At 34.8% G+C, this 25476-nt stretch overlaps 1 protein-coding gene across 2 annotated transcripts in view; it reads right to left on the bottom strand.

Moving 5' to 3' along the window:
• Nucleotides 1-25476, bottom strand: part of SNX7 (sorting nexin 7) — a 94097-nt gene that overhangs the window by 15304 nt on the left and 53317 nt on the right. The window contains exons 8-9 of one of the 2 annotated variants that reach the window (XM_055340750.1): nucleotides 9973-10125; nucleotides 4847-4920 (exon numbers count right to left, since the gene is read on the bottom strand). In XM_055340750.1, coding sequence (XP_055196725.1) covers nucleotides 4882-4920; nucleotides 9973-10125 — 192 coding nt within the window. In that variant the 3' untranslated portion in view covers nucleotides 4847-4881. Of the gene's footprint in view, nucleotides 1-4846; nucleotides 4921-9972; nucleotides 10126-25476 lie in introns of those variants that run through there. The other variant, XM_055340749.1, reaches the window with a different exon arrangement.

Here is a 25476-nt window from a genome sequence, read left to right as displayed (position 1 = left end):
TAGTACAGACAGAATTACTGATTTATATTATTCAACAATTGGTTAAAAATTTCCAGTGGCAAGGAATTTATGTCTTTACAATGCAATTTAATATAATTTAGAAAATTATAACACATAGGAAATAATTCTGTTGCATGTGAGTTCAAATTATATAATTTCCAAGAGCTGGTTTTAGATCTATTAACTGAAGCAAAGATAAAACATGTAATCCTTCTTCTATGACTGCCCTCCAAATATCTTTCTTCTTTTCCAATTTTTTGAATGAGGATGCATTTCTAAGACCATTAGCATCATAACCTTATCCTGATTACATCTTAGTTTGTCAATGTTACTTTCAAAATGCATCATTAGGACTGAATTCAGTATTTTGAATAGCTAGTAAAGGATGTAGATAATTACTTTGCTCTATTTTTTTTAGTCAGAAGTGTCTTCTAGCATAACAAGACTGTAACTGTAACTCTCATAAAACTTAAATTTTGAATAGAGCAAATTTCAATGTGGTCACCAAGATAAAAACCTAGTGAATTAAATGAGTTGACCTCTAAAAAGTATACTATCATTTCACATGCTGAAGATCATTTCATTGGAAAATAATTTTGGTTTGAGTACAAAGACTCCTTTGGAAAAAAACTAGTTAGAGGTAGATTTACGACTTGGAATATGAAAGCAGGGCCCTGTCATCACTGTGGTGGATAATATTTACCTTCTTATTTGTAATAGTAGGGGAACATTCACCTGTATCACTAAAACTGTGTATCAAATTATTGAGGTATAAGTTCAAAAGGTAGTTGGCTAGAATAGAGCAGTCTTTTCAGCCAAGTAGAACTGCAATTTACTCTAAGAGCTCATAGTTACCAAAACTTCAGATGGTTTTACAATAAAGGTCCAAGTGAATATTAAAAGTCTCACATTTCTATTAGTTCCCTGTCTTTCCTAAAGAATATTTGTTTATTCCATAAGCAGCTTCTGTGAGCAAATAAATCAAAGACATCCAACAAAGGTGAACAGGTTTTCTTCCTAAAGAGTTTCTTGGGAATGTAAATGTGCTAAGGTGCATTGTCGACCTTCTCCAATAAAATGAAGCAGTATAACCTAGATGGAAAGCACTTGGCTATTAAACTGTCATAACCAATGATAGCCAAAGTAAAATCAATGCAAATAAATGACTGGTGATCAACTATGCCCCCAAATATACAACAGTTACAGATCCAGAGAACTATACACAGGGACTTCCTCTGATACTTGCAATAGTTGATTTTAAAAAGTTACTTATAAACTGTCTTTAACCTAGTTTTCCCTCAGGTCAGATTCTTACATCTTCACTTATCCAAGAATCCTGGTATAATCTATCAAGCTGAGAAGGGAGCTACCTGGCCTCTGTGGTAGCTAATCTCCAAGTATGCCCCTCCCACAACTGACAATAGAGAACTGTAACAGCCTCCCATGAACATTCTAAGCAGGTTTTCACAGATGATTTTATTTCCATATTCAATGGGGAAGCCGCTAATCAAACAGTAAGAATATGAAGTTTTTAAATCTTAGGATAACACAAAGCTATTCATCTCTATTTTCCTTGCTGTGATCATTATTACTGTGTACCTTTAGATTCTGTTTAAAATAGGAACTGATTGCTCACCAAAAAGTGATTTCCATGGCATAAATAGTAAAAAGAAAGACAAGGTGAATCATCAAATAATCAGCTGTATTGGTTTCTATACTAAAAATATAAAAGGGAAGTTCCTAGGTATTCAATGGAATGCCATTTAATAGTAGGAAGATGAAAACTCAGTGTTTTCTTTTTGAGGATAACCATCCCTAAATGAATTGGATGGTCCACAGAAAAGTGGTATGATGTGGCCTGCATTTGCTAATCCAGACATTCAGGTCCCCCAGTGAGTGACTTCCACTAAGTAAGAAAGTAGATAGTGTGGGCACAAGAATGTAATGGGTTGAAAATTTTAACTGGTATAAAAATGTTTAGGCTGATTAAAAATCTCAGCATCTTAGACTCTCAAGATGGGTATGTTTGCTTTCCAGGAAATCTAGTCTAATCACAATGGGAATCTATCCAAACCTGGGGTCTACATAATGTAGTTCTGAAACATTCTTCAAAGAGTTTCAAAGATAATATAGACTCTTCTGACGGGCTGTTTTAGCACCATCAAGAAATCTGTCTTCTTGGGTCCTAGGGATCAGGTCAGGTACCAGCTTTAGTAAATGGTATGAGGCATGAATATAAAAAGAAAAGTCCCCTGACATGAATTCAAAAATCCTTGTCTGAGGTAACTGAATTACTCGCAGCTATAGCCAACTTCTTTGTTCTTATGATCAGGTAATTGAGACATTAACTTTAAAGAAAGTATCTGTTTACTTGGTTTCATCCTAAGAGACTGTCAATATAAAAAATAAATGGTTCAATATAGACCATTTATTATGCCTCTGTCCCAACATGTCAAAAACTACCTGTCATTCCTTGGGATCAAAATAATTAAATAAACTCTCTGGGTAGATCCTCTGGCACTCCCACTCTCCTCTCTATAAGGAAGGCTGTTCACAAAGACTTAAGGAGTTATTATGTGACTGTATATGGGATACATAAGATATTACAGAGGTTAACTATTTTGGAAATAGGTGTCACTGTTCCCATATTCCCCCAAAATTTCTCTGAAGCGAATTTTAGTATTTACCTAGGAAAGAAAAGCAGTCTGCATTTCTCCTGGGTGAGCAGAAGTCTGCTGATCTTCTTGACATAAGCCAGTTTAGAATTAAGGGCTATAAGTTACAGGCTTTGTAAGCACTGCTTTTGAGTTGGTAAAGGAAGGGCTTTTGCATTGCTCACTGGAAAAAAGAATATAGTCAGACTTCTCTTTTTGTGGCAATGGATAGCTGCAGTTTTATTATCCCTTCAAATATACTGGATTTTAGTTACCTTTTTATTTAGACTTGCCTAAATCTTTCAACTTATATTTTCATTCTCCTTGATAGAGACAACAGGACTTCCCCAAACCTCACTTCTTCCTGAAATGTGCCTCCTGACACCGTTTTCTCTGTCTTCATCTTTGACTGTATCCCTCTTTTTGGATCTTTGCCTTTCATAATCCATGCAGCACAGGTATAATCATATCTAATTCTTTAGCTGCTTCACTTTTAGTTTTTAGAATTGTTCATTCTTCTTATGTCATATTCCCTTTTTGAGTCTGTGACTTTGAAATTAAAACTAAATTTTCTGTGACTTTTTAAAACTCACATTACTATAGTCTAGGGAATATGACTGAAAATGGGCAACCCTGAATTTGAAAAGGACACTTTCTCTCCAGGTTTCTATCATATCATATAACATTTCCCCTTTTAGGATGGAATTAAGACCAGGGAAGCTATTCCCCCTCAGTGCTTCCTTTAATTCATGCAGATGAGCACAGAGTCCATAATTTATCTGATTCCCAGTTTTCAAAAGAAGAAAGAAATTTTGGACAGAAATCTAAACGCCACCCAGAATCTTGCTTATCTGGCAGTTTTATAATCATTATAAAAAATCATTATCAGGGGCAGCCCTGGTGGCGCAGCAGTTTAGCGCCGCCTGCAGCCCAGGGCGTAATCCTGGAGACCCTGGATCGAGTCCCACGTCAGGCTCTCTGCATGGAGCCTGCTTCTCCCTCTGCCTGTGTCTCTGCTACTCTCTCTCTCTGCATCTCTATGAATGAATAAATAAATAAAATATTTTAAAAAAATCATTATCAATATAGATTAACCTCTTAATGTCACAATGCTTGAGAGCTATATTTATCTGGATCAAGGTGTTTTAAGTTTACAAAATTTACAACACATTCCAAACTGTTGTGCCTTACTGATTTTAAAACAATCAACTCTTGGGATCCCTGGGTGGTGCAGCGGTTTAGCACCTGCCTTTGGCCCAGGGCGCGATCCTGGAGACCCGGAATCGAGTCCCACGTCGGGCTCCCGGTGCATGGAGCCTGCTTCTCCCTCTGCCTGTGTCCCTGCCTCTCTCTCTCTCTCTCTCTCTCTGTGACTATCATAAATAAATAAATAAATAAATAAATAAATAAATAAATAAATAAATAAATAAATAAAATACTAAAACAATCAACTCTTTCACCAGAATTTATTTTACCATTTCCCCAACATAACAAGGAATACATTTTTAAATAAATACAAGTGTACCTGAAGAACTTCTAGGGTGTTCAATGCTCATCCATTACTTTGTAGAACGATTATCTATCTATCTATCTATCATCTATCTATCTATCGTCTTTTTTAAAATTCTCTAATTGTTAAGGGGTCCATAAATAGCTACACTTGTATTTTAGGAAAACAGTAGCTGTATTATTCATCTGGCTCTATGATATCCTTTTGCAATGATTTTTTTCTTTCTTCATTCATTTCCCAGCAAAAGGCCTATGCTATAATCATTTTTTTTGTTTCCTACACTTCCATGTTGACACATGTATTTCTATTATTCAGTAGTGATACAACCCTTCAATTAAATCTGTTCACTACAATTCAAGTAAATACAACTAATGTAAATACTCTTTCAATAAAACAAAGCTGTAGTAATCAAGTGAAAAATATATATATATATTTATATTATATTATATATTAGTATATATATATTATATTATATATACTTGCTATATATATTATATATACTTGCTACTCTTCTCCAGTAAACTATTAAGGTCCTAATGGCAAGACTTAAAGTTTGAATTTGGATGCTCCAGAGTACTTAGCACAAGATTTTGATGTTAACAGAATCTTAAATGATTTCAGATGAGACAACTGACATTCTTAAAAATAAGATTGATATAATTTGAAATGAAATGACCTCTGACCTGGTTATTTCTTGAATTCTTATCCAGAAAGTTTTTACAGTCTAATGTTCATAATTACTTGTGATAGTATTATCTGTGAGAGCAAAAAAATGTAATGTGTTATGTTAAGATACATTATTTTTGAGAAAAAGTAAGCAAATAAGAAATATGGAGCTCAAAATAACATATCTACTATAATCATCATGATGCAAAATAAATAAGGAATCATGTTTTTATGCTGACACATTCAGAAAGGGTCATGTAGAAATCTTAAAATATTTTGATCTGAACAAAGCAAATGATTTTTCTATATTGGATTTAAATATGCCACTCTCTCTGGGAGAAAAGGTTACAGGCATTCTTTGTTTTTAATTTATATATTAGTGTACCTAGCTTTTGTTGTTGTTTTTGTTTGTTTTTAGTGTGCGTGTATGTTAATTTTATAACCACAAAAATAGGACTATTAAACAAGGGCTTCCATACATTAATACTGTAAAGTAAACTGTGCAAAGGAACAAATTACATTACTTTAAGTATTACATTCACTTAAGTATTTTATTCACTTAACTATAAACTGCATTATTTGGCAAAAATTAACATTATGTGATCTTTTCATTGATATTAAAAGTGAATTTTCTAAGAGTATATTCTTTCAGTTTGTAACACTGACCAAGGATCACTTAGCCTTTCAAATTTCTCCACCACCATCATCATCACCATCAGCATAAACAACACATAAACAGAAACTGTTCTCGTGTTTTAGCATTCCTTCACATTTTATCAGGAAGTAATTTTCTTTGGTTATTGAGTAGCAATATACTTTGAAATTACTCAACTCATGTTCAATTGGATTTTTTTGTTGTAGTGTTTTGTTAATTCTTGTTTTTAAAAATAAGTGAAATTTCTTTTTTTTTAAGATTTTTATTTATTTATTCATGAGAGATGAGAGACAGAAGGCAGAGACACAGGCAGAGAGAGAAGCAGGCTCCCTGCAGGGAGCCTGATGCAGGATTCGATCCCAGACCCCAGGATCATGCCCTGAGCCAAAGGCAGATGCTCAACCACTGACCCACCTAGGTGCCCTGAAATTTATTTGTAATTATTTGTTATATAGGACAAAATGAAAATAATTTCATTTTATCCATATAGAGTTCACCTAGAGATATCTGTTTTTTATTTGGTGTCAACCATCTCCAAGTAAATTCACATACCTAAGTACCACATTTCAATATGACAATAGCTAGCTTCCGATAAAGACCCACGCCTCATACTTAAAATCTGATTTTCCTCTGTCACTTTGATATTTAACTTTTAAGTTATAAACAAGCAGTGACCATTTCATTTCATAAAACAAGTCCAAAGGCAAATGTTTACATCCCAATTCATCTATCATACTAGGAACAAACCCCTTTGGGGATTTATATTTGCAAATGTTGATTAAAAAAAAAGTATTTCCATAAGAATGTGATTAAATTAAAAAAGAAAATGGAAAGATTCTGGAACATTTTACTTCTCTGTATATCTAAGATATTCTGAAGTTAACAGATAACAGCAGACTGTTACTGTTTCAGGCCACACAGTCTGTGTGCTAATTAGGAAGCCTTGATTATTTAAGGGCTCCAACTTCCTGATTATGCTTGGACTGATATGGCAAATCAGTTAAAAGTTATTCACTTGGGAAAAAAAACAACAAATAATTGAAACTGTAGGGTTCTTTCGAATTTAAAGAAAACTAATGATTACTTCAAAGTTATACATCTAAGATGTATTACACTCGATACATTTTTATGAACACTTAGAAATGTAATTCATTTGGAGGAAAGAGTTAAAAACATACTGACATAAACTGCCGTGAAGAACAAAACTGGCAATATGGCACGGTGATACTAATTTAACTGTTTCTAAGAAAACAGTATTTTATATAGACTGAATTCAGTCTATAAGAATGACAAAAATATGAATTTATGTGACAGGTATAGTCAAAACCCAAACACTTCAGTTATAACTCAGTGGAACTGCTATGAACACTTTCCCTTAAAAAATAAAGTCCAAACTTAGAAAAAAAAATTCACAGATCCTATCATTTAAAGGAAAATACAGCCCATGCCTTTGTCATGTGATTTTTATACCCTAATACACTTCTGTTTTATAATCACAGTCAGTTATAGTATATTGCATATTTCAATTTTTGAGGCATTTTCTTTCTTTCTTTTTTTAAGTTTTTATTTATTTATTCATGAGAGACACACAGAGAGAGGCAGAGACACAGGCAGAGGGAGAAGCAGGCTCCATGCAGGGAGCCCGATGTGGGACTCAATCCCAGGACCCTGGGATCATGCCCTGAGCCAAAGGCAGATGTTCAACGACTGAGCCAGCCAGGTGCCCCTTAAGGTATGTTCTTATAAATTATTTTGGCTGATTGTCATAACACTTCTGTAACATCAGAATGGACAGTTCTAATGTAAAGGAGAGAGGAAGTTATTTTTGTGGATTTAAATAGTTAAGTGGTAATAAACCCTATGTTAGTCAATGTGCTTTATTCAATAAAATATTTTAAATCATTTCAAAATCTGAGACTTATGGGAGATTTCTTTGAGATATCTGAACTTAAGGTGGTTAACACAGAATAAAAAAATTAAGGAGATGGGTGCCTGGGTTGGCTCAGTCAGTTAAGTGTCTGCCTTCGGCTCAGGTCATGATCCCGGGGTCCTGGGATGGAGCCTCATGTCTGGCTCTCTGCTCAGTGGGGAGTCTGCTTCTTCCTCTCCCTCAACCCCTCCCCATCTCTTGTGCTCCCCCTCTTTTTGCTCTCTTAAATAAATAAAAATCTTCAAAAAAAAAAAAAGTTAAGGTGAGAGAGAGAATGATCTTTTCAATCACTTGCATTTCCAGGCCACTGCCACTAAATCCCTGTGTCAGTTCACATCTCTGTCTGGTGCTGCAACAGTTCCCTAACTATCAGGTCTCATCATATCCAGTTTTGTTGCATTCTGACCCATAAAAGCCCAAGTGACCTTTCTAAAGGTAAGTCTAACAGATAATGTCATTTCCCTGCTGAAAACTCTTCAATGGTCTCTATTTCCCTTAGGATGAAAAAAAAAAGACTTCTATGATAAAGCACTCTTTAGCTCAGTGGGGTTCGGGACACATGGCAGCAAATTATGGCATCTGGCCATATTGAATATTTTAAGCTGAAGGAGTTTGAGATTATGGCAGAGGCAGGAGGATCACTTCAACTTTACATAACCCTCATTTTCCATAACCTGATAAAACCCTCATATGGGACTACCTGGGTGGCTTGGTGGCAGATGCCTTTGGCTCTGGTCATGATCTGGGGTCCTGGGAGGGAGTCCTGAATCAGGTTCTCCATGGGGAGCCTGTTCTCCCTCTGCCTATGTCTCAGCCTCTCTCTGTGTGTCTCTCATGAATAAATAAAATCTTAAAAAATAAAAAAAAAAACCACTCATATGAAAGGTCCTTATATCCAGGGGAATGGAATGTCCTTATCAAAGGAAAGGAACAAGCAGGCCTTGTTAAGTTTCCCCAGTTTATTATACTGACCTCATACTTCTTAATCTACCATAATGCTCTATGACTGCCCACCCTTCATCAAACCTAGCATAAAATACTTGGGTCTGTTGCTTCTAGACACTATGTCCTTAGGAAAGCTGTAAGTTCTCGGGGAACTTACATTAAATCAATTTGTGTGCATTTCTCCTGTCAATTTATCTTTCTCATTTCAATTTTCAGACCTAGCCAGGGACCCTAAGAGAGTTCAGGAAAACTTTTTCCTCCCATACAAAACCTCGTTTTTCAGTTCAATACTACCTCTGTTTCTCCAACCTCCAAAAAAGAACCTCAACTATTTGAACATGTTCTCTCACTTCTGGGATTTTCTGCATGTATTTTCTCTGACTGGAACTCTTTCCCACATCTTATCCGCCTACCTTTATTCATCATTCAGGCCTCGGCTTAAACAACATCCTCTGCAGAACATTTCTCATTCCTTCCAGATTAGGTTAGATGCCTTTGTAATATCTTTCTATGCTAGAACGTATTATACTTTATTCTAATCTTTTGTATTAATTGTCTGTTCTCCTTGGTGACTGTGACTGCATGAGAAAGGCACTGTATTTGTCTTTCATGCTGTGGTCCCTCCAGGGCCCAGCACAGCATCTGCTAGAAGTAAGGGCTTAAGAAACTCGTTAAATGAAAATATCATTATCAGTTAATCTTTGAAAATATACAATATTTTATAGTATTAAACTGACATGCACTACTAGACCACAAAGCATAGAATAATATTCTTAATGTACCGGTTCCATATAGTCATTAATTCAGCCAGAGATAAGGTTTAAGATACGTTTAAAATGTACCTCCTAGGAACAGTATGTTTAGGATATGGTAGATTTAAAAAAAAAGAAGTGGTAGTATAAAATTCATTTAAAATAATAACTACCTCAGGGAACTGTCTTTTGCAAAAAATAAAAATAAAAAACCAATCATTTGAAAAGCAAAATGATGACTAGGTTCTATCTTGAACTTCAGAAAAAAAAAAAAAAAGCTGAACTAAACTAAACTGAACTAAAAAAAAAAAAAAAAAAAAAAAGAATAGCATGCTTTTTTGTTGAGGTTTTGAATGGCAAGGTAGAAATGGCAGGGACACAGGATCCAGAACCCAATTTGATTTTCTGCTCATTCAAACCTCTGGTCCTGTTCTCATGCTGGAAACCCTTTATAACATAAGAAAGGGGGAGGAGGAGGAAATAAGACAGGAGGATCAGTAGGAAGCATTACCAGGTGCTTTTGAAAAATTCAAATCCTTCCAAAACAAGAAACTGTAGGGAAAACAAACAAAACAAAATGGTGTCATATTTCTTTCTCACATCAAGGCTCAAATTAGGCACTTGGGGCATGCTGCGTAAGAAGGAAGACTTTCATCCTTCCTCCACATAAACACATTTGTTTCGGTGGGTGGGTTCAGCATTACCCTATTAACTGGAAACTCCACTGGCACTGAGCCACCAAGGAGGCTTTTGAATGTGACACTTGCTTCCTTAATAGACTCTTTCATCAAGGGACAGATAGAAAGTAAAAGAGAGGATAACTTTCATAACATGAAGCAATATCACATATCACTAATTACCTGTTCATAATAGTGGATATTCTCCTCAGCCATATCTGTAAATGCTGACTTGATATCATTTTGCATATTGTGTTTCCATCTTTCCCAATCTGCTTTCAGGGCATTATTAGCACATTCCACTTTATCTTCAAGTTTTCCAATCTCTTCTGTAAGCTGAATTAGATCACAAAGAGAGATGCATTGATCAATGTATTCTTGCCACTAAATGAATTCATCAAATCTAAGCCAAACATTATATCAAAACAGCTTAAGTATAATTCTTTGTTTGGAAAGTCACCGGCATTTACTCCTTGTACTAACCAGTTATAGTAGAAAGAAGACTGGATTCAGCCAGAGATGCTGAGTAGAGTTCTAAGGGCTGCCACGAATTAGCATTTGACCTTGGCTAAGTCCCTCAAACCTTGGGCTTGGGTTTCACTATTTATAAAACAGAGGAAGTTGAACTACAAGTTATCTCAAAATTCTTTTGCATTAACCCTCACTACCACTATTGTTTATGGTGATAATATTTATGTTAAGAGGTATGGTTTAATTCAACAGCTTCCTCTTGCTGGTCCTCATTTTTCAGTTGTTTTTAGTAGAAGGATCAATTTAACTGACAATGTTATAACATCCAATCAGATTATGCAGTCCAACCTGGAGGCTCAGGGGATTAACCTGCCAAATTTAACTGAGCTGGTAACAGAGGCAGGTTGATATCTCAAGACACCTGACACCTAGTCCATGAGCCATCAGACAGGCTTAGTGTGATAGTTACACCTCCTCCCACCCCAACCCACCAACCTTTGAGCATGTATTCCATTAATTCATTGTTTTATATTTGGTGTATTTACATATTAACACATATAGTTAGATATACATTATTTATATACACTATTTATTCATATATTCAGAACATGTTTATTAAGTGCCTTCTCTGTAAGGCATTCTTCTAGGGCTTAGAGATTCAGTAGTGAAGACAATGGACAAAAATCCCTGCTTGTACCAGACCTTATACTCAACCGGGGAAAGACAAACCACAAGCAAGATAAATGAAATAGGAACAATCAATTGAAAATTAATGCTAGAAAGAAGAGTGAAGCAGAAAGGCAGATAGGGAATGTAGGATGATGAAGTTTCACATAAGATGACAGGGGAAAGCCTAAATGAGAAGGTGTCATTTGATTAAATACTAGAGGCAACGTGAGAATGAACCATGTGGCGCTTAGAAGAAAAATCATTCCTAGCAAAGGAAACAACACGGGGAACAGACAGACTGGAAGTGGAAGCATGCCTAGATGTTGAAGAAGAACGCGGAGGCTAGCATGGCTGTAGCATGAATTAGAGTGAACAAAAAAGGGGGAAATTCTAGGAGGTGAAATCACAGAAGGAACAGGTGACTAGCTCTCATTGAGCTGTGCAGTTCGTGGTAAAGTGCTTGGATTTTATTGGGTAAGATCCAAGGCCAGGAAACTTCAAGCAGAAATGACACCAGCTCTCTCGTGTTTTCAAAGGGGTATCATACACTACCAATGTGGTGCAACTGGAAGTATTGGAAAGAGGCTATTATTTAAGATCCCCATTTCAGAGGCATTAAAATGTGAGAATGTCTTAGAATCAAAATACATTATTTTGCTTGATGCTTATATGAATTATTACTCTCATTAATCTTATTTTCATCATTATTATTTTCGCTACGGAATTCCACTTTTCTGTCCTTATTTCATCGCAGCTATATTTGTCTTTATTTTCTAAGAATAGACATTTGGTATTATATATATCTTCCATTACCAATGGGAGATGTATTTCAATAGCAGGTTGACTTTCATGTTTTTTGGGGGGAGGAAGGGGATTTTTTTTTTTTACTTGTTTTGTTTGTAAACTATCTCAGTGAGGCCATTTATTACTTTATGAGTATGTGTACTCTTTGGGGTGATTATTTTGTTAAATCTTAGAGAATCTGGGCAGCCCAGGTGGCTCAGCGGTTTAGCACCGCCTTCGGCCCAGGGCGTGATCCTGGAGACCCGGGATCGAGTCCCATGTCGGGTTCCCTGCATGGAGCCTGCTTCTCCCTCTGCCTGTGTCTCTGCCTCCTCCTCTCTCTCTCTCTCTCTCTCTCTCTCTCTCTCTCATGAATAAATAAAATCTTTAAAAAAATCGATAAAAAATCTTAGAGAATCTGTCTGATGAGTTGTTAATGGGACGTTCACGGGATATCTGATGGTGGGCTGTGGATGCTACGGGATAAGCTGAGAGTAAAATTGCTGAAAGCCAAATGTTCCAAAGAGGATCTGGGTCTGCTGGAAGAAAGCTCACTCTTCTAGGTTGTTGGACGAAACTGTGCCATTTTCATAGCCAGATGGAAACTATTAACAAAAAGTCTCTCTTATGTAGGATCAGGAAGGTACCTACAAAAACTGTAAGTGCATTATTATTCTCCCCCCGCTTAGCTTCTGCAGTCTAAAATTGCTATGCACTGGAGTGGGATTCTTGGCAGACTCCTCTACTAAAACTGGCTTTAGGAAACAGAGTATCTAAGTCATATATTTTATGTTTTTCCCCTTCCTGAGAGTTTAACATGATATCCCTGTCATAGGGGTTTATAAGAGTTTTCCCTTTATCAGTCTGCAACTCCCCCTCATAAAAGCCCTTGGAAGCGGTGGTCTGGCTGAATTGTGCTTCTGCTCTGGCTGAGAGCTACTAGAGAAGTCCTGTCCTGTTCTCTGATCTCACTCCTGCCTACAGAAAGGAGGTTTGTAGCCTTCTCAGCACAGCATTGGGTTTAAGAAGAATGATGACTGGTTAGACTGAGTTGTTTAAGCCCCACTTCTGTCTTTATAAACTATGTGGCACTGGGTAAGACTAGCTGTTGAAGCCCTAGTTTCTTCAACAGTAAAATGGATATAAAAATGACAATATATCACACAGGGATTTTAAATGCATGAAATAACTATTGACTTTCACAGTACCTGACAATTTGCCTACTAGATGTTATGTATTACCATCACCAACCACCATCACCACCACCATCACTATGACTACCACCATCACCACCACCATCATCATCATGAGTTGGTGAAACTGAAGTTGATTCCTTCTCTTCTTCCAGTATTTTGATCTCTGGAAGTATTTCATTCCTCTGCCAGGGTCTCAGTCCTAAGTCAATTTCTAGTGCTATTTCTTAATCTGTTCTCACCAGTGTGGAAGATGATACATATGCTTTAAATATATATGATCAATTCTTGTCATGTTTTTGTAGCTAGAGATGAGTAATTTTCCTTTCTTTGATGATTTCATCATTGTTTTAATGGGAAAGGAGTAAAAGAGACATTAGGTATTTCCCCACACAGACTCATCTTCCCATAATTTCAATTCTAGGAAACTCTTAATTTATAATAAGCACAAAATGCCTAATTCAAATGAAGAATGACCTGGACTCTATCTTTCCTAATAATTTACAAAAGCATCGTATGTCCTTTCCCTTAGTTATCTTCAATTTTAGCAAGTTCTTTGGTATAAGGTACATTTGCATGGTGCCATCCAGGCTTAGAACATAAACACTTAAAAAAGTTAACCAAAGTGGGAAAGTAAGATGTGTTAGAACCTGGCAGGCCAAAGAAGTCTTTCTAGCACTCTGTTGCCCCTCTTGCCACACAGCAGGTTTCAATAACTCTAAAACTAGAAAATTCAATTCATAAAATAGCACAGAAAAGACTGAATTAAAAAGGATTAAAACTTGAATAATTGTTTTCACAAATCCTGGAAACGACTTGGCCCTCCGTTAGTGGAAAAACAGAAGCAAGCAACCCTTTTTGCCAGGAAAATGTTGTCATACCAGAATAAGTAATATGAGATTGTAAGATAGTAAAAAAAAAAAGTGGGGGGAGATTTATATTTAACAGCAAGGCTAATGGGTAATTTCTAGCTTCAGTTATAGTCAGCTAGAAATTAGCCACACAATTAAATGAAAACCATTAATACTAAGAGCTCAGGCAAACAAAACAGTCTTTCTCCAATACTGACTCCCTACTATAGTACCAGTAACAGCAAAGAGAATAATAACCATTTATGCATTTCTGCCGTGGGCCATTGCATTAAGCTATATACTTTACATATATTATTTCATTTAATCTGAATAATGTTACAAATTTGGTGTTATTATCTTCCTTTTACAAGTTAGGAAGCTGGGAGAAAAAAATGAAAGAGATCACACAGTGGCATAATAGAGATTCAAACCAAGGTCTTGCCTAAGTCAAAGCCCATGTTTTTTTCCACACTGACTAAACAGCACCAAGCTACAAGGTTGAACTGATTCAGCTTTAACTCAAGGAGTTTGTAATCTATTAGGATACACGTGTGCAAAAATGAAATAAAAACCAAAGACTATATATAAACTATGAAGTAGAATGTGATATAAACCACAATGGAGGAAAAAATTAAAGAGATATAGGAAGACACAGGATGGAGGATTAATTCTAATTAGATCAGGGGATATTTTAACTGTCAATTCAGTAGGCAGGGACTGGGGAAGAAACACCTGGATGAAGGTAAGGCATAAACAAAACCACAGAGATGGCATGTGACAGACTGCGACAAGAGACTGGATAAGACGTAAGAGTGGAGTTTGGAAGTGGACAAGTGGAGACAAGAGATGCTGCCGGATAGGCTGATTGAAGATTCACTTATACCTGCTTGAGGGTATAAATGATATTGAGCACAAAATGGATTCTGCAGGAAATGGTAAATCCCTAAAAGTTTCTGACCAAGATAGAACTGTATTTCCTAAATCAGAGATATACAAGGATGATTAAAGAGAAAAGAAAGAGGAGAGGAAAAAAGGAAACCCCTCCCTCCTGCTTGTGATTTCTCTCTCTCTCTCATGCTCTATCTCTCTCTCTCTCTCTCTCTCATGCTCTATCTCTCAAATAAATAAAAATTTTAAAAACCCAACAAAATACCAATGGCATTTTTCAAAGAACTGGAACAAATAATCCTAAAATGTGTACGGGAACACAAAAGTTCCCAAATAGTCAAAACAATCTTGAAGGAAAACAATCAAACAAAAACAAAAAACAAACAAGCAAAAACAGAGCTGAAGGTGTCAAGCGTCCTGTTTTCAAAACTATACTACAAAGCTATAACAACTAAATCTGGCACAAAAAGAGACACAGATCAATGGAAATAAACCTACATATTCGATGGCCAATTAATAAACAACAAAGGAGGCAAGAATATACAATGGGGGAAAAGACAGTCTCTTCTATAAATGACACTGAAGAAACTAGACAGCCACATGCAAAAGAATGACACTGGACCGGTATCTTACACCACATACAAATATCAATTCAAAATAGATTAAAGACTTGAATGTAAACTTAAAACTAGCCAACTCCTAGAATAAAGTAATAGGCAGTAAACTCCTTACTACTGGTCTTAGAAATATTTTTTTGGACAAGCTTCCTCAGGCAAAAGCAACAAAACCCAAAATAAACAAATGGGACTACATCATATTAAATGCTTTTGCACAGTGAAGGAAACTATCAACAGAACAGAAAGACAACCTACTGAAAGGGAGAAGATATCTGCAAATCATATACCTAATAAGGGATTTTTAGCTGGATATTTTAATGATGCTTAAATTGCCTTAGAATTCTTCTAGACCAAAAAATGGTGATGTGGTTCAATTTGAAAACTAAAAAATTTGTTCCAATAAAATGAATGCTTAATCCTACTCACTAAAATACAAAAATATATAAATATATAAATCTGGTTCTATTTTGGGGCCATATTCTCTTTTGATTCAATCAATTATTTTGTAGCACTATGCTTTCAAGGTTCTCAGAAAACTGAACATTTTACTGGTTTGAAGTAAGTAATTCAAATGTTGTTTGCAATGAATATCCTCATTTCCAGAACATTTCTGTATGTCCAGTGCTCTGCTGCATATGGGGAGCAAGACATGTACCTGTTACAAGGGAGAGTAACCTGCCTCAGTGACAAGATGCTTTTGTGTCTAGATTGACACATGTACTGTCCACTGAGGCAGCTCCACTCTATTTTATCCTTCTTGGTTGCCTAAAGGTATTAATACATTTGGTTTGGTCTCCTCTTTTATTTTCCTGAATTTTAAAAATTTCATAATCACAGACATGTATAATAAGCTTCTCAAGTTTCCTCATCTGTAATATAAGGAGATATAAAGTCCCTACTTAATAGGATTCTTTAGAATAACATGTTGGTAAAGAACCTGGGACTTAAGCATTTAGCACACAAGTGGCTAAGCATTTAGAGTGGCATTCTGAAGTGACCATGAAAGGATTAGTGTCTCAGAAATTTCCTGAATGAATCTGCCCACTCACTCAATTTGTAATATATTAGAGAATACGTATTGAGGATCTACATAAAACAAAAAATGCAAATAGACCTTTTGCTCCCCTAACTCTGAAGGCATTTTAGAGCATACTTTCTAGTAACTAAAAATACCTGTTCAGCAACTTAAGAAGATCCACCATATTTCCGAACGTTTTCTTAGGCCTTTAGTTTTTCTTATTTATTAGAAATTAGTTATTAGGGATCCCTGGGTGGCGCAGCGGTTTGGCGCCTGCCTTTGGCCCAGGGCGCGATCCTGGAGACCCGGGGTCGAATCCCACATCGGGCTCCCAGTGCATGGAGCCTGCTTCTCCCTCTCCCTCTGCCTATGTCTCTGCCTCTCTCTCTCTCTGTGACTATCATAAATAAATAAAAAAACTTACAAAAAAATAATTTAAAATAAAAAAAAAAAAAAAAAAAAAAAAAAAAGAAATTAGTTATTAGTTTTTAGGAAATATATTAGTTCCGTCGACAGCTACTTGTTAATCCCAACTATGAGCTGAGTACCATGCTAGGGCTGGTGCCTCTGTGTGAAATATTTTCCTTCTTCTCTCACTCATTTTTTTGGCATACTGATTTCATAGAAACAGATCGTTACCTAATGTCAGAAAAGTATCCCGATTCTAATACAGCTTCATGATGAGACCAATATAGAATGCCGTAACCTATGTTTCTCAAATTGGGATTCCTATGTCCACATTAATACTCAGGGATCACCTAGAGAATTGCTAAGGTCACGAATAAGCATGGCATAATCTTTTATGATATTTTCTGTGGATAGATATTTTATAGAAGGCATATACAAACATTTTTAAATTAACACAAATACAAATATACTATGGGGTAATGATACTCAAATGAGACTTTAAAATAGAAGAGCTTAAAAAATGCTGAGCTTACATGGAGTGGGTCTCTCTCAGAAGCCTGGAGTATCTGTTCCAACTTTTCCATATAGAAGAAAGTAAACTCTTTTAGTAAAAATGTTTGAATTACATACTATTACTGAAACGTGTTAGAAGCAAATCTGCTTGACTGCTGAACTATATATTTAATAAATAATTAATATACTTCAGCATGATAATTCTAGGGGAGTTAATTGCCATGATTACCAACAATTTTGTCAAAGTATCATTTATAAAAATTACAGATTGAGAAAGCAGCTTCCGCACAGTCTATCTCTACAGGAGTAGCTGCCAGGATGATGGAAGAAAACACCAGTCAAACTTTTTTCAATCACTGTGACCTATCACTGATAAAGAGCGGTCTAGAGGGGACTTCACTTACCTCTCTAAGAATCACCCTAGCTAACTATTCGATCACCCATCTTTCATCGCTTATCCCTTACATTACAATCTAGAACTAGTGACAAGTAAACATGCCTTTTCCTCACCCTATCAGTGTCTCCATTTGCAAGTACAGTAGTAAGAACATACAGACAGTACAATTAAAACTGGAGAATCTCTCCAGTATCATGACTTAGCCCCTAACATCAAAATAGTTTATGAGAGTCCACTCCAAAAGCATTATTGGAAGAATTTTTTTCTTCATTAACAAATAATGGCAATCTCACAAAACTTAGCTCAATGTGGAATCATTTATGAGGTTAGTAACATCTTGATATAAAAACTGATATTCCTGGCATAAGCAATAGTAATTACAAGTCATTTTTTTTCTTTTCCCAGTTTTATAGAGATAGAATTGACAAAATTGCATACATTTGAAGTGTACATATAATGATGAATCATTCTTATTTGGAAATACAGATACAAAAATCCTAAAACACTGAGCAATGGGACGCCTGGGTGGCTCAGTGGTTAAGCAAACGCGTTCTGCTCAAGCCATGATCCGGATGGAGTCCCACATCAGGCTCCTTACAGGGAGCCTGCTTCTCCCTCTGCCTGTATCTCTGCCTCTCCCTCTGTCTCTCATGAATAAATAAATAAAATCTTTAAAAAAGAAAAAACAATGCTGAACAAGCCAAATCTACTAATAGTCAAATTGAATTTACTCAGGGATCCAATGACGATTAAAATGAGAAAATTTCTAAGTGTAAATCACCACATCAAGTGTATAATGGAGAAAAATCATACAATTATATGAGTAGATGCAGACAACTACTTAATAAAATTCACCAATATCACAGAGAATAAGAACTATCTGAACCTGATTAAAGATGGGGGAGGGGACTTCAGCCAAGATCACTACTAATGAAAAAAATCTTGAGAGCATTTATGTTATTAGCATCAGGAATAATACAAGAATGTCCCATCATTAATAACATTATAACATATTTTTAGCCAGCTCAGTAAGAAATGAAAATATATATTTATAAAATATAACAGCTGAATAAATACCAAATATCAAGTAAATAACAAAATTATCAATATGTACCCACGATAGTATTTTCTACATAATAAATCCCAAAGGGCCTACAAATTATTAAAATTAAAACTAATTTAGAAGATTGCTATATAGAAGATAAATATGCTCAAATGAATTACATTTTTACACTCAAGCTGAAAACAAAGTTGTAAAATAAAATTTTTTAGATTTATAATTTAAGATAAATTTAAGTAAAAAAAAGATAAATAAAGTAAAAAAAATAAGGTTTATAGGAACACATTTATCACAAAAAGTAGAACTTTTTGGAAAAGGCATTTTTGAACTTTACTGAGAGATATCCAAGAAGACTTAAATAAATGGTATCTGAAAAATCATTCTATTTTATATCTTCTAGCTAGTTCTCTTTCCTCTAATTTCAGCTTAAATATGTTTCTCATATAATCCTTTTCAGAAAAGCATTTATGTACAAAGTAGCCTCTTATCTTGTTGTCTATTTCAGTCTGTTGTTCATTTCCTAAACACTGATTAGAAATAGCTGTTATTTTTATTTGCCTATGTTGAAATGTAAGCTGTTCCAAGAGGGCCATGTGTCTATCTTTTGACCACTGTACATCCCTAGTGCTCACACTATGTGGGAATTTGATAATTATTTGTAGAATTGATGAATGAATTTAGAAAAGTGAAATATTAGTAATGAACCTTGGTTTGTTTCCCTACTGCCTTTCCAATGATTATTTCTTTACACTTTGAAATACCACACAAAATTAAAATGTGCCTGGATCTAACCTTAAAGTCATATTATCACTAAAATTTTGAACAAAACAATTTGAGAATAACAGCTATTCTTTCTTAAAAATATCTTCATTGTTTTCTTTTTAAAATGGCTTCTCTATTATTTCCTTTTATGGGAAAAAAGTCAACCATTCAATCTATTTATTCAAATGCTAAAAATTTCTCTTCATCATCAGAAAAGCTGGGAAATTATCATTTCGAAAAGTTCTTGAAAATAATATACCTAAATAAAAAGATTTAGATTGCCACTCCATCAGAAGACAATAGAAAATTCAAAAATCCAATTCTAATCTGACAGCTACGTCTTCTTAACAAGTATTAATTAAATTGCAGGGGAGAGATAAGAGGGCTCTTAACAATAAAATTATATTATTTTCTGATTCGTGAGAGAGGTAAGATGTGTCTGGAGAAATCAGATGCTTGATTATACAATGCTGCTCAGGCATACATATGATTACTAAGTAGTATCTTTGTTATATACTTTACAATACATATATTTCTTAAACACTAGAAAACTTTCTCCCTGAAACCCATTGGCAATTTTGTTATCCAAATGTAATATGTTCAGGAAAACACAATGCATTTTCTAAAATGACAATTTGAGTCATAAACACCCACAAATGTAGTTGACACATCACCTTTCAAGTCAGCATCTCTAGCACCACTAACATTCCTCAAGTAAAGAATATGATTTCTTATAACATTGGAGGCAACAAAGCCAATTATTTAAATGATCCTATTTTTAAAAATATAGTGATCTCCTTTGAATCTTCTGCACAACAGAGATCTAGTAAATACATACTGGACTCAAGAGCATTCATTGCTTTCTAGGTGTTTCCATGAGTCTTGTTCAAACAAACCTTTTAAAAAAGGAATGAGGGCAGCCCCAGTGGCTCAGCGGTTTAGCACCACCTTCAGCCAGGGCCTGATCCTGGAGACCAAGGATCGAGTCCCACGTCGAGCTCCCTGCCTGGAGCCTGCTTCTCCCTCTGCCGGTGTCTCTGCCTCTCTCTCTCTCTCTCTCTCTCTCTCTCTCTCTCTCTCCCTTTCTCTCTCTCTCTCTCTCCCCCCCCCGTGTTTCTGCCTCTCTCTCTCTCTCATGAATAAATAAAATTAAAAAAAATAACATTAAAAAAATAAAAAAGGAATGATGTGTCTCCTTAAAAAGAAAGTCAAGTCTTTAACTCTTTAGACGCAATAATTTCCTGTGTTTGTTTCTGAAAAGCATATTCTAAATTTAGAAAAGCAATATGCTATATTATATTATATTAATATTATGCTATTTTATATTATATATTTATATTTATATTATATAATATATTATAAATAATATATTATTTATATATTTATATATTTTATATGTTATATATTTTATATATTATATATTTTATATATTTATAGCAATATGCTATATATATTATATATTTTAACTAATCTCATATTGCTTTTCTAATATGCTATATTACCATTAGGTTTTACTGAGGTTAAAAGATATTTCAAAGCAAAATCTAAACATGTCTTTCACAGACTTTTAGAGGCTCTAAAATTTTCTGTACAGTAATGCTTTCTATTCACTGTTTAACCAAACAATATCTCACATATTATCCCATTTAATTCTCACTTGTAAGGCAAACATTATTTTTCCCATTTTACTAACAAGAAAAAAGTAAAGTTTTTCAAGTTTCAGTGACTTTTTCTATAATTTCTTCCTGGAACCTGAATTCTCTAATTTGTAATCCAACCCTCAACATTACTAAACTCCAAAATGGGCCAGTGAACTTGCATTCAGAGCATGAAAAAACAGTTCACTGGCTACATATAAGAACTTCCATTTGTATGTAACTCTTTTTTTTTTAAATTGACATTATAGTTTCAAGTGTACAACATAATGATTCACTGGCTACATATAAGAACTTCCATTTGTATGTAACTCTTTTTTTTTTAATTGACATTATAGTTTCAAGTGTACAACATAATGATTCAGTATTGTGCATACAGGCAAAGTGATCACCACAATAAGTCTGGTTAACATCCATCACCACTCAGTTACACATATTTTTCTTGTGAGGAGAACTTTTAAGATCTACTCCCTTAGCAATTTTCAAATTTATGATTAACTATAGTTACTATGCTAAACATTACATTCCCATGACTTAGTTATTTTATGACTGGAAGTTTGTACCTTTTGACAACCTTATATTTAACTCTCATTCAATGTTTTTAACGTATTTGCACAGTTTATAATACAGATAAAATATATGAATTTAGTAGAATAAATTGATAATTTATGCATTTAAAATGTATATATAGTAGGTGATATGCTCAGAAATATTATATGTAAGTGATGAAGCATGTGGTCAAAGAGTCTAGTGACTACATGTTATCTTTGCTGAAATACAGTGTACGTTACACTTTTATTCAAGTGAATTCTCTTGACGTTACTTTTAGACATTCATCTCTTTTCCATCCGAATTCCTACCAAACCTAAAACCTTAATTAGATATGACCCTTCAGGACGCCTGGGTGGCTCAGTGGTTGAGTCCCTGCCTTCGGCCCAGAGCATGATTCTGGAATCCCAGGGTCGAGTCCCGTGTCAGGCTCCCTGCATGGAGCCTGCTTCTCTCTCTTCCTGTGTCTCTGCCCCTCTCTCTCCCTCTCTGTGTCTCTCATCAATAAATAAAATCTTTTTTTTAAAAAAAAGATATGAGATATGACCCTTCCTCTTTGACCCAATCAACCAAACTACCATACGTTAAAAAGCAGCTCTTGCAACATATTCTAAAACAGAGCTAGCCAGCAGAACTTTCTGTGATGACAGAAATGTTTTATTTTAGAGTGTTCAGAATAGTAGCAATAGCCATACGTGACTACTGAAATATAGTTAGTTCGCCCAAGGAACTGAATTTTAAACTGTATTTAATTTTAACTAATCCAAATGTAAATGCGAACAGCCACATGTGACTACTGGGTACTATCTTGTACAGCATAGCTCTGAAGAGCTATGATTAATATAACTGGAATAGCATATATGCTCAAGTATATGAGTTACAAGGTTCTCTACCACAAAGTTATCCTTTAATAAAGCTCTTGTTTTCCTAAAAAGCCTCTCATATTATTGAATATTTTCTGAATTACTTCATTCTAAAAAAACATGATAGTAACCTTAGAAGAAATATTAGCACGCAACAAACTCAGTTAATGGTACTTTTGGATATGTATATATCCACTAATAGTCCACTAGTGCAATTAGGGTTTTTTTGTTGTTGTTGTTGTTGTTGTTGTTGTTTTGAAGGTGATAACCTAATAATTATTTTTAGGAAATGACTCATAATTTAAGTGTTTGATTGTCATTACAAATAAGTATTTTAAAGTCTACTTTTAAAAACACTGCAAATAGACAAACAAAAAGAGCAACAAGACAGCCTAGTTCTATCATACATAAAATATATTCTAAAACCTCCATTATTGAAATAGTATGGTTGTGATGTTTAACAGGTAGATCAAAGGAACATACAAAAAGTTTTAAAATAGGTGCATATGAGAACAAAAATTTTCGAATGTCTGAAAGTATATTTCACAGGTAGCATCACAATTACTGGCACGATTATTCAAAAACATGATTATTCAATAGATAGTTTGGACACAACTGGATAGTTATCTAGAAAAGAATATAGTTGAATCTGCACCTCACATTCATAACTAGAATCAATTCCAATGGCTCAAAGATTCAAATATAAAAAAAGAAAACCACAAAAGTTAATAGAAGAAATATGAGACAATTCTTTTATTATCCTGAAGTGAGGGAGGACTTTGTCACATGTACTTAAAACTAAAATCCTTTAGAAAAAGATAAATCTAACTTTATAAAAACTAAACATATTTGTATAACAAAAATCACTATAAAGAAAATCACAATACAAATGACCCCTCCAAAAAAACCCTAATAAGATTCCGTAATAAGAATCCTGTAAAAAGCAGGGAAAGACCAAGAATAGAAAAAATCCAATGATCAAAAAATCAGCAATCACAAAAAATGAAATAAAATTTTACATAAATTAAATAAGATTTAATAAACTTAATATTATTAAACATATAAAAATGCCTAATCCCACTCATCATAATAGAAATGCAAATTAAAACTACTACTCTTCACATATCAGATGGGAGCAATCTAGTTTAACATTGAAAAGCCTAGGGTGGAGGGTACAGGAGTAAACAAGCAGTCAAAAACATCCTGGTGAGAATGTAAATACATCTCCCAGTGGAAAACAATTTGGTGGTAACAATAATAACAACATCAATAACAACAGCTAATTCTTTTAACCTTTCCTTTGTACCAGGCACTATTCCAAGCACCTTATATGTGTTAACACATTTGGCCCTATGAGCTAGGTACTCTTACTTCTACTCTACAAACTAATAAATCAAGAACAAGAAGTTAACTAAATTGTCCAAGATTCCACATTTAGTAATGAAATATCAAAACTGAATAGCCTCTGATTCAGCAATGTAACCTCCAGGTATTTATTCTATGGATCTACTGGTACATTTATAAAATAATATTTATATTAAGTTATTCATAGAAATAACTGCTGTTTATAGCAGCAAGAGATCAGAAGTAAATAGGCACCAGTAGGAGTCAAATTAAATCAATTCTGATACATGCATACAATGAAATACCATGTAGCTGTATAAGGCCAGTGACTGTAATGCTGACCAGGATATTATATTAATAAGGCAAAGTGCTGAAAACTTTATAGCATATTACTACATTCATTAAGAAAAGGGAAATCAGGATGTATATTTGTATTTGTAGTACATCCATGAAGAAACATGGAAGACCAGAAAAGTGACTGACCAACAGGATGGACTTGTAATGTGGGTGGCGGGAGTTGGAGGACATAGTCTATGGGGATGGGACGATGACTTTTCATTAAATGTGAGTTTTAAAATTCATAAATTTTGAATCATGCGAACGTATTACCTACTCAAATAAATCATTTTAGTTTTTTTTTTTTAAAAAACAACATGCTAAGTTCTTACTTTAGAATTCAAAAACATACATGTTTTGGAAGAAATGAAACACTGAAGTTCTTTATGTTCATAAATGCGTACTGATGGTTGGAGATAATATCTGTAGGGACATATCATGTAAGGATCCAAAAGTAAGGCACAGAAATAGACACTCTGGGCTCCTTTTTCCTTATTGTTGAACTGTGTGAATATATAACCTTTTCTAATGAAGAGGGAATGTTAGATGACTCAAAAGAGATGTTAAAGATGCATGTGAGTAGAAAAAGGTGATATTTCTACATTAATATATTTACTTAGTTATTATTAATTCTCATTATTCAATATTAGAAACCCATACATTTATACATTGGTGTGATCTTAAATGTGTATAACTAAGTTAACCTCAATGTTTTAACTAAAAATTTGACATTGAACAAAAACCTCGACTTGTAGGGAGTGATCTTCATTGGAAAGCTTGTGTTTGCCGTTCTCCATGTGACAGTGATGACCATATCTGGTGCGTGGGCATGCCCTTTCTGTATCTTTATTTCTGGACTACCCATGACATGTCCAGGATTTTCCTGGTGGAAAGGTCTGTGCCAGCTCTTTTAATACATGAAAGATCTGTTTTGAACACATTTCTCTGTCCACTTTCCTACTCATTTGAGATTAAAAGCTTCAGGATCAGAGGGTCTCCTGGCAGGCAGAACCAGTGGAGGTTTGTGTATTTTTGAAAATGCCCCAGTGATCTTGAACTCCTACCCTTTCCCAGGCCACACTGCTGTTGAGAACCACTGACACACACTAGGGAAGAAATCGTGCTCCTTTAATTCATTTCACACCCTCTTTTTACTGAGAGATAAGCAAAGCAGGTCAATTTACTCTAAAATTAATACCATGAAAACTGCCAGTTCACTGTGACAGAGTATTTCAAATCACCACTAATGTTCTGCAGCAGGAACGGCAAATGGAATTTATCACACATGCAAACTCTGACTGATTGATAGG

The sequence above is a fragment of the Nyctereutes procyonoides genome, unplaced genomic scaffold (assembly GCF_905146905.1).
Source record: "Nyctereutes procyonoides isolate TBG_1078 unplaced genomic scaffold, NYPRO_anot_genome, whole genome shotgun sequence".
Taxonomy (NCBI): Eukaryota; Metazoa; Chordata; class Mammalia; order Carnivora; family Canidae; genus Nyctereutes; species Nyctereutes procyonoides.
The sequence above is the reverse complement of the archived record's forward strand: the minus strand, read 5'-3'. Positions and strand labels throughout refer to the sequence as shown.